General features: G+C 30.5%; 1 protein-coding gene across 1 annotated transcript; it reads left to right on the forward strand.

Moving 5' to 3' along the window:
- The first annotated feature begins 7253 nt into the window (after positions 1-7253).
- LOC149406354 (uncharacterized protein At3g27210) lies at positions 7254-10947 on the forward strand. The gene is made up of 4 exons (XM_089630397.1): positions 7254-7659; positions 9345-9425; positions 10136-10550; positions 10607-10947. Exons 1-3 carry the CDS (start codon positions 7464-7466, stop codon positions 10525-10527), a joined length of 669 nt encoding a protein of 222 aa, XP_089486523.1. The 5' UTR covers positions 7254-7463; the 3' UTR covers positions 10528-10550; positions 10607-10947.
- The last annotated feature ends 463 nt before the right edge of the window (positions 10948-11410 follow it).

Genomic DNA, 11410 nt, shown 5'->3' on the forward strand with positions numbered 1-11410 from the left:
TGAGTTGAAAGAACTACCATTTAGATTTAATGACCTGTGTCTGTGTGTGAGAACATTTGCCGTTGTGTATCTAACGAGATTCCAAAAAAAAATAAAAAAAAAATAAAAAAAAAACTATCAATAATCGTATAGTTGGATGGAAATTATTGATCATGCTAATGTTATGCGCATGCATAGTGCATATGAATTTAGTGACACGACAAAATATAATGTAGTCCTACAATTATAATAATCTTGGAAACAAACGAGAAAGGAAGAAAAAAAAAAAAACAATGCCACGTAATGTTGATTAATCAAGTTGATTATTCTACTAAAATCCAAGAATTCTTAGGATGACATAAGATGGGATGAGTAATACGATCAGTTTTAATGCAAATAACAAAGTTCCAACCACCTCATAGACCTTGTGAAGAGAGATATTTCTCTGTTTTATGGGTATATTTGTTATGTGTTCGTAAAATAAAATAATAGTAATAATGGATATTGGATTGGACTATTTGAAAGTTGCGTGAGAGATGGAGAGAGACGTGGAGAGAGTGACGGAATGTTTGGAGGTTTTGGCCATACAAAGACACGACGCTGAAAACACACGTAGTATACTATTTCATAATATCAACACATTTATAAAAAATAAAAATAAAAATAAAAATAAACACACTTATTATTAAAGTTTTTGTTGGCATCTAGACATAGGTTAGCATTTTGCACCTCACTTTATTTTGGAATTTCGTGGGACACATTCAATCGACTCTCTCCTAAGCCCATGTGTTTCTCTTGATATAGATTTAATATATATTATGGAATAACAAATTTTCGAAAAATAAAATTTATTTTAAGAGACATAAATTAAAAAGACATCTTAAATTTAACTAATTGATTAAACAAACGTCACCGCAATATGATCTTCTTTCAAGTTCTTAAATACTCTCATAATTATTTTAATTTGTTAATTAAGTCGTCGATTTTAATTTTTAATCATGATTCATGCATATGTGAACTTGGCGCTTCATTCTTTCTTACCGACCTCGTCGTTAAACGCATCAGCCTCTACTAATTTTTATAAATAAAAAAATTTAAAAAAATCTTTTTGTTACTTCCAAAAATGATGAAAAGTTTGACTGAAAATTCATAAATAAATATCTAAAATATCTTTAGGTATACAAACAAACCAGAGGTGCAAAACGAGTGATGGTGATGCTAATTTTAGTGTCTTGTTCAAAATCTGTAAGATAAGATTTTAAGACTTAGTTGACAAGAAATTAAAATATCAATCGTGTGTGTGTAAATATAACTATGTTCATCCTGTTTATAAACACACACACACACACACATATATATATATATATATATATATATATATATATATATATATATATATATATATATATGTGTGTGTGTGTGTGTGTTCACATTAATCTCTTAATAACACTTTAGCTCAGTTAGTATTTTTAGCAAGGATTGAAAAATCATGATTCAACAATTTTTATGGATGGCAAAGACAGTTAAATCGTTTTAATTTCAAAAGTGTAATATGTGTTGGCTATTTTGTTAAAACTTTCAAAACGTTGGCTATATTGAAATTACAACATTTTAAAATGACTAGTTGACTAGAGTGTCCAAGAAGTAATCAGTATAAACAAATTTAACATTTCTGATTGGTTTGGCAACAGTTCATACGACAATGTGACATGGAATAATAAAAAAAATCCGCCGAAAGAAGATAAAAGAAATGACGGTGAGATGACTATGAATAAAGAAAAATTATTAAAATATGTAGGATTTTATGGTTTAAAATGAAAAAAAAAATGACCTAAAAAGTTTAAGTTACGATTTTTTTTGTCTTTTAGACTATGTTATATTATAACTGTTTATTTATTTATTTTTAATTTTTAACTAATAAAAAATATTTAACTTTTGAAAACGCGGGGTGGTCCGGGCCACCCTCGACATACAAGTAGTTCCACACCGCATTTGCATAGTTAAGGTATGAGGTGTTAAATGTGTCTAATTAAAATTTAGGAAGTTATTAGGAGCCTTGGGAGTAAAATTTGAAAGGGGACAAGAAAATAAAAATATTCATGGGGTAGGTAGGTACAAAAATATTTGATAATATTGGACTAAATATATAATAAAAAAATGGTAATTTTGGGCTTTTATTTTCTTCATATATATTTGCAATAGACGCCAAGTCAATGTGACTATTTAAGCACATGCGAATTACCTCACTCTATCTATCTCATCTCATCAATAAATCTATACCCAGAATGACTAGGCATACATTATTGTAATCTTTTTTTACAAGTTAAAATAAAGTTTGCCGACATAACTAATTCATATATAAATAATGTTTGAAAAATCATAAGGCTCTAAAATATTGTTACTATTATTATTATTGTGCAAATCATTTGAGTCTGATCATCCTGAATGAGGAGACCCAGCTACTTGCAAAAAAGGGGAAAAAAAATAAGAGTGCTTTTAAAACCAATCGTAATCACCTTTTTGCAAAGTAGAGATGGTTGGTTTTCGTTCCTTTAGAATCACGAGTGAGGATTTGTGTGTAAAATTCAAAGAGAAAAAAACAAGTCGTTTAAATTAGTTAGTAGTAACTGGTAAAGGACAAAAAGCAATTCATTTTTTTTTTTTTATAATATACGGGAATTTCCCTAACCCTAAATATTAATATATTAGAAGAAACAATCTTTGTTTGATGATCAAAAACTACATATCCCAAAAATCAATTATTCCAATTAAAAAAACAAATTAAGCACTCCTTTTTACTCTACTATATTCATGAAACAGATCTATTGTATTGCCATATTCTTTGTTGGAACATGACATGTTCATTTTTGTTCTGGAGTTAAATATACTATTATCACGTCTATATTAAAATCCATCAACATGAAGTTTAGTTTGGTATTAAATGAAGAGACTGTACAGAAAACCAAAAAAATTAAAGTTTTCACCATTATTTACAAGAAGATATGAAGAAGTATAGCCCATATAATAATTAATTATTGTTACTTAAAATTCATAGCGATTGCCTGATCGTTACAATGAAACTGCATTGAATATGTACGCAAATTAAATAACTGGGGAAATATATATAAATATTTTTTCTTTACAAAGACGTTCCTGGATAAAGTTGATGGGCACGATCGTATTTGTTGTGAAGGGTTATTTTATGGAGGAGCAATATATATGTTAGCATATAAACACGAGGATTGCATGGTTAGAGCATTCGTGTTTTTTTTCTTAAATTAGAAAGAAAAAAAATTAAAATGTTAGTGGCTTCAACGTGCAAGAACAATTATACTACGTGCGTGGCCACACCTATCCATATCCAGGCCATATATAATACACTACAATTATATAATATCATGTCGAGATTTCATCTGATAGATTAATGAATAAATAAAATAAGGTATATCCTAAAAAAAATTCAAAAGATTGTATATTATTTGCATGAAATGGATTTATAAAATAGAAATTTCCTTTTGTGGACTTAAATAGTGGAGAAATATTAAAGTTAAACTTCATAATTGCAAAATATTTCAAATTTGATTTTTGACTCAAAATTTGACAAAAATGTTATTTCATCTCATTTTTATCTCTTTCACTCTTTCCCTCATTTTCACTCAAAATGGTATTCTATTTCTTTCGGATTTAGGATTTCGACGCTCAAAATGACAAAAAATGTAAGATTTTTATCTTCATTTCGTATTTGAATTATTGTAGGATAGTTTTAATAATGATTAGAGTGATTATTAAATGATTTGGATCGATTTTGAAAAGTTAGGACTTTGAATGTGAGATTTTTTTTTATGAAATACTATGATCAAAGATGAAATCTGATGAAATTCGTAAATGTTTGTGATGAAATACGATTATTTACGACGAAGTTCGAAGATTTAAGACGATTTAAAATGATTTCCGATGATTTTCAATGATTTTCGATGAAATAAAATGATTTAAGATGAAAAAATAAGCTGAAAGAGTATTTTTGTCCAAATTTAAGTAAAAAATCCAATTTTATATATTTTGCAACTATAAAGTCTAATGTTGATACTTCTCCACTTTTTAGATTCAGATAATGAAATTTCTATTATAAACTAGAACTTCGTACTCATCTTATCCATAAAATTTTATGGGGATAGATAACCAATTGAAAATAATGACTTTACAGAATAGTAAAGTTTTTTTTCCTCTTTTGCAGTTGGTTATGTTCGTAGAAATTATTACTTTTATTGACAACGTCCAACAAAATTGAACAAATTAATTTTACTAAAAACTTAAACATTTTTCTATTTTTTTATTAGTTACAAATAATTATTTTGTAGTAGCTGTGTTTGATTTAGTTCATTAATCATAGTTTTAGCTTTCTTTTTTAAAATCCAACCGTTTAAAAGTGATTCGTAAAAATAGTTTTTAGTAAAAATTGAAAAGTTTTTTTTTCTGTAAAATATAAAAGAAAATTGAAAAATAAGATTTTCGTAGATTTTGATAAAAACAGTTTTTTTTTTTTTTTTTAAGTTGAATCTAAAAGTTTTTTTTTTTTTTTTTAAGTAAAGTTATGCCAAAACTCATATGGAGCATAGAATTAGGGTTAAACTGATACTTTTTTCTTCTTAATCCCATTTACATCACAGTCGTTTTTTATATTTTTTTTCATACCGAATATGCAATCCCTTATCCTAAACTAACTTTTTTCAAACTTGTCTTCACTAATACAATAAATATTAGTGGGGAAGATTTGAAAGCCGAAACGACAGCAATAATATATATTTTTTTATATATAATGTTGATCATGCAAATTTTCTTTGATACTCATTATGCAATTTTGTTACTATCTGTGTTAATTTTTTATTCAATTTTTTTTCTCTGAATTTCGAATGTGCTAGAATATTATTGTTGTTGTAGAAGAGTGTAGGAAACACGATTGTAGAAAAATTAATATTTGAGAATCTGTTGGCGATTTTATACCTTCAAATTTGAAATTAAAATATAAAATAGGAAAGTAAAGGATAAAAAAAAAAGGGAAACAACCAAAACGAAAGACTAACAAATTTCAAAATCCAAAAATAAATCTGACGCCAAAACGATGAAAATGTTCTCATGTGACATAATGATTGTTATATATGGTGATTTTTACCATATACAAAACAGCCAGAAAATGGTTGTTCGGCACCTTATAACGAGGAAGTGCGTCGGAAGAGAGTCGATGATGAATAGAGAAATAATGAACATGACCATAAAATAAGGTCCGAAAGAAGTTAAATAAGTTAGTGAGCTCAAAGACTAGTCAAATACTTAATTTACAGGATAAATGTTATGAGTCCCACATCGTAATCGCCTACGCCTACAAGCAGTGGCGGTTTAGTCCTTTTGAATATTTATTTATAGAGCAAAATTAATATTTGTTCTTTTCATCTTTTTTTTAATGAATTTGAGTAGCTCTGAATTATTTTGCATTTTTTTCAACTTAAATAATTGATCTTTAGCTATTTGATTTTTTTTTTTTGAGATAATTATTTTACAGATTTGAACATAAATCAGAAAATCTATTTTTTTTTTTAATGAATTTGAGTAGCTCTGAATTATTTTTTGTTGATACATCGTATTTATTGACAAATTTTCAAAGTTCATCAACATTAATCAGAAAATCTATATGATATATAGTCCCTCTCACGCCCCCTATAAATAAATTTTTTTTTTTTTCCGTTTGTGGCCACACTAGATGTATTCAGTAGTGGGCATGGAAATTTCGAGATTTCATCAACAAAATACTATCAGAAGTAAGAAAACGTTATTTAGAAACTTGTCTCTTGAGAGAGAAAAATACTATCAGAAGTAAGAAAACGTTATTTAGAAACTTGTCTCTACTCTCTTGAGAGAGAGAGAGAGAGAGAGCAAATAAACAATATTTTTTTTACACTCTTTTCCATTTATGGTGGCTGTTTTCAAAGGATTGGTATTGAGAAAGTCAAGAACTGGAATGGATTGAAACTTGAAAGCAATGAATATTTTGAGGGGGAGATTGGTGGGTGGGATTTTATTTATTGTGAAATGAATAGTTGAATAATAAGTAATAACATACCATAATTTGCGTATGATTGATTAATCTAATCAATTTATATATTTTGTGCACTTTCATGTTGTTAATTTGCGGTCAACCTATGGATCTTCTTTATCTTCGCAAACCATGTGGGGATTTTTTTATTATTATTTATTTATCACAATTATTCTCTTTTTGAACCCTCTTTTAATAAAATTCCTTCTAGAATTTATTTGAAGTTGTGTAAATTATATATTAATTTTAATTTCCTCATGTTTCAGTTAATTTATTAACAATTTTTTTCTTCTATATTGATAGAATAGATAGAAAACTATAAATCTATATTCCTTTGAACGTGTAGACTTATAGTGTCCGCAACCATTCATGTGGTGATTAAACTAGAATAATTGAATATTGTTCACAATAAATTACATTAGTTGAGTCTATAAAAATAAGGAACAAGTTAACATTGGTTATTGAAATATAGCCTCACTAGCTAAACAAAAATACCACTAATAACTTCGTAATGTTTTTTCGTGTATATCCGATATCTGATGATGGAATAACCATCTTGCAGAATTTCTTTACTAGGTTTGTGAGATATCTAAATTTATGCAGTTTTGTAGTTTTGAAATCTTCTTTCGAGATCTCTTAGTCTTGGTTGATTGAGTTCGCTCATCAACAATATATATTTTTTCATAAAAAAAGATAATGTTATGTTTAATATTTTGTATATTACAAACAATAATTTTGTACACGTTTGAAACTCTAGAACACTTCTATTCGATTTTATCTGTAGTTGTAATTTGTATTGAGATTTCCAAGGTTGTATTAATGGTTGTCCTTGATAGTTATAGTAGGATTTCTTTTTATAAAAAAAATAGCAAGGGACGGAAGGGGAAAGAATTTTAAAAGGCAGGCCTTTTTCTGCAAAATTCATATCAGGAAGTCGACGATTACTTGGGCCTACAGCCCATAGCCACAACTCAATAAATTATAAATAATTATTTTAACTTAATAACCGATTAGATTTGTCATTTTTACCATTTTCATAGTTGGCCATGGCTGTCAAAACTCAAAAGAGGATAAAAAAAAAGGAAGGAAAAAAAAACACACGCACACATTTCCACAATACAATACACTCTACTATATTGTATATATTATATAGTAGATTTGGACATTACGTCCCTTTTTTTTATTAATGCGCGTTTGTGATTTTCTATATTACTTTCTATAACTTGGCTTCTATTCCAATTCCCATTCTCTCTCTGCAAAAGGCATTTAGCCATTTTTCTCAGTCCCAAACAAAAAGCAAAAACTCTCTCTCTTCTCTCTCTCTCACCGGTGATGATACAGGTTTGAAGAGTGATTGGAATTACATAATACCCCTCGGTTCGTATTAATTTGTTATATGGGTTCGTGTTCTTCGATTGACAAAAGCTCAGAATCAGCCATGAAGCTCGGAGTACTCTCGTTCGGATCCAAGACCCAGAAGCTCGAGATTCCACCGTCGCCGGTGAAGGAAAAGCTCGCCGGCGGCGATTTCAGGATCAAGGACGTCGCTCTCACAGCCTGGTCTCCGTCTCCACCGACCAAGACTTTCGGTGGTTAGTAATCTTTAATAAAGTCTCTGGTTCTGTGCTCTCTGTTTGTTATGGTGGTACGTTGGACTGTTACAAAAGTCTGAGCCTTTCTGCTTATTTTGCTTTAAAAAAATAAAGAAGTTTTTTTTTTTTTAATATTTTTTATTTATTTACAATATTATTTCAGCCGTTGCGGTGATGACGATTAAAGATGGTATATTTATAATAGGTTACAATTTTTTTTTTATTATTATTGTTTATCATTGCCAAGTTAGTATTAATTTTGTAGTTGACTTGAGAATTTTTATGAACTGTGATGAACTTCAGTATCTTTTATTTATTTATACGCGTGAAAGGCCTTTATTTCTATTTTATTTGGGATTTTTTATCATCTATTTTTGTGCACAAATATTAATCCGATTTCCTTGACTTTTTAAACTAGAAAATATGGCTATTTGGTACCACACACTCTATTAAAAGCTTATAATTAACTTGGTTCGTTGAAATAATGTCACCGTGAATAATAGACGTGATTAATGAGTTGGAAGAAGAGTTTGGTATATGTCCATTTTTTGAAATATTGAACCTCAAGAGTCAAGACTCAAGACTAAAGAGTTCATAATCAAAGGAAAGAAAAAGGGAAAAAGAAAAAAGAAAGCCCAATAGTCCACATGTATTTCTTTTCCTAAAAAGCGTGGAGAAATCGAACTCATAATTTTCCTGGGAGAGTTGGTAAAAATATCATATGATTGTGGGTCTTCCACTATATAGAAACCCACCATCTACATTATGCTCATATGATTGTGGAGAAAATATCATAAAAATTAAAGTAAGTAAAGGGTCTCCTATAGCAAAAATTAAGCCTTTTAAAACCCTCTTTGGCATCTTCTGAAGTAGAGACATGGCCAAATTTATTAGTGAAAAAACCCATTAGTTTTAGCCGTATTTATTTATCACAATTTGGCGTTAGAGGATAAGATCTCATCAATAATTGAATATGGAGGAGCTAATTTAATTTTTATTTTTATTTTTCCATCAACGGTCCTTCCATTCCTTCCCTAGCAATTATGTGTCCCCATTAATTTTTGTGTGCTCTGTGTTTTGGGCAAAGTATCTGTGCTTTTATATGGCTGTTGTGACTGTTCAAGATCATTGTGAAAGGTTCGATCATTCATTCATTTGCATTTGCGTGGGACCCACTGTACTTGCACGAGTTTAATATGATAATAATATCAATCAAGAAGAAGATTAGTTAGGGGTAGATATTTTAATACAATCTTGAGTTGTTGCTGACAATTTCATGTCACTATGATCAATCTTGGATATTTGCAACTTCATTATTATAAATTTTATATCTATTAATTCCTCTCTATGATTAATCTGGATTTAGCAAAAAGCCATAGGAAATCCGAAATTCCAACGAAAACCAGGCTTTTTTTTTTTTTTTGGAAAACCATATTGTAAATTTGTCTATAATTTTCGTCGGCATTTTTATCAGCAACTGATATTTTCGTAAAATCGAATCATGAGGTCAATATGAAATAATCGCTATGTATGATATGACACTTCGTTTGTTGGTTTCATATATTTTAAAAGTTGACTTGGCTGTCACTTCAAAAAAAAAAAAAAAAGTTGACTTGGCTGTATTATATGATATATCGGTGATTGTACTCGAATTTTGATCTTTTTTTTTTTTTTTTTTTGTACAGAGAGTAAAGAAGAATCATTTTTCGATTCCCATCCATGGCTGGAATCCGACTGTGAAGACGATTTTTACAGTGTTAATGGCGGTAAGAACAAATTCCAAACACTAATTTTTGTCTCCCATTACACACAATACCTAAAGTTTATATTCCAGTACTCGTTGAAACAGAAATCTTCAATCTTCTTTCTTTCCAATTAAATTACAACACATCATCATTGTCTGTGTGAGAATAGAAAAAATAAATCAAAGACTGGCCACACGTCATAATTCTATGGAAAAATTCTCCAAATAGCCGTTAAAATTAATTAATTAGTAAAATAGCTAAAGTTTTAAGTCTTTTGAATATAAGGAATTAGTTAACGTTTTCGTTTATTTTATAAATTAGTCATTTATCGAAATTAACTAAGATTAACGTATGGAAATGCTATCAACAATCTGTTATCTGATTAATGAGGTCACGTCACTAAATGTGGCTAAGTTTTAAACAATGCTTGAATTGTTGATAAGATTGTAAATCCAACGTTTCAAATGGCCTAATCCGTGAGATTTTATTTATTATATTATATTATATACAATTTACCACTTCCAAAAAAAGTATAATCAGAAGGTGGAAAAAAAAAACTATTTTATTAATTTTAGACAACAAATCCATTACTTTTTAATTCACTAGTTACTTATAACATGTAATAGGATTATGGGAGATATATGGAATGGAATGAGAAGAAAAAGAAAAATGATAGAGGACCCGGATTCATATAAACTAATTAACCACACAACCCAAATAAAATTATGCAGATTTCACTCCGTCCCGGGGCAACACTCCGGTGAGTCAGGGCGTCGGGCGGGGCGCGAACAAGACTCCGTTCGAGGCGAGGCTTCCGGCGCCGGCGACCCCTTCTCCGACGACGAAGAAGAAGAAGATGCTCCTCGAGCTCTTCAAAGAGAGCATCAGAGACGACGGCAGAGACTCCAACAGAACGACGAGCTCCGCCGCCGCCAGCCCGCCGGAGCCGACGGCAGAGACTCCGTACCTGTCTGAGCGCAGCAGCGAAAGGACAGTCAACTCCGTCGACAACGACGAGAAGCTTCATATGAGGATGAGCAGACAGTGCTGTCTCCCCAGCCTCGTCTCTTGCCGGAGCTTCTCCGGGAGGAAGAAGAAGCTCAGCCCCGCCGCCATCGCATGAGTCTTCTTGGCCAACAGGAATATATACATATATATATATATACATATATATATATATATACATATATATATATATATACATATATATATATATATATATATATATATATATATATATGTGATGAGTGTTTGTTAAAATTTTTGTGTTGTGTTGTGTTGTGTTCTGTGTATGTAGAGAAAGAGTTGTGGTCTGCATAAGAATGGTTCAACATGCCTACTCTCTCACTCAACAAGTTTTTGTTTTTTTTTTTTTATGTTATAATGTTTAAAAAGCTTAACATATGTGTATGTATATACGCTGCCAGACGTGCGCGTTCAAGGGAGGTCAATGAATTGCCCCGGCCCGCTCGGAAATAAATTTACATAATTTGTTTACTCTCGGAAATAGATTTACCTCGTCTCTTCGCCTTTGTTTTTGTTCGTTCATGCTAAACTAGTCTTTAGTTACGGCACTTTCGTAATTGCGAGTTTTGTTGAACAATGAGTAACGTTCTAAACAAGTTTTTGGGAATACAAAGAACATGAATATGACTTCAAGACAATGCCGAGACAATTTGATTACACATGGACTCTTGTCTCCAACCCGAGTACCGAGCCCATTGAACTCATCTGAGCAGCACCGTTGCTCCAACAAGGATGTTGTCACGGGTTTGGCAAGGAAAAAAAATCCAAATCATGGCACCTCTAGCTTTTTGACGGCGGTAGATATGCGAGCCAAGAGCGTCGGTTTGAAATTCGAGACAATGTATTGCAATCCCACTATTGTCCACGCCTTTTTGGGAGTAATCAAAGCTCTCGAAAACATGAACTTTTCCTTTCTAATATATTGATTTTCCTTCACAAGTCTTCGGTGATTTTTGATAATCTTCGAGCATTAATCTTAC

The sequence above is a fragment of the Urtica dioica genome, chromosome 1 (assembly GCF_054948205.1).
Source record: "Urtica dioica subsp. dioica isolate 48M chromosome 1, U.dioica_male_clone48M_v1_H2, whole genome shotgun sequence".
NCBI classification, from domain to species: domain Eukaryota; kingdom Viridiplantae; phylum Streptophyta; class Magnoliopsida; order Rosales; family Urticaceae; genus Urtica; species Urtica dioica.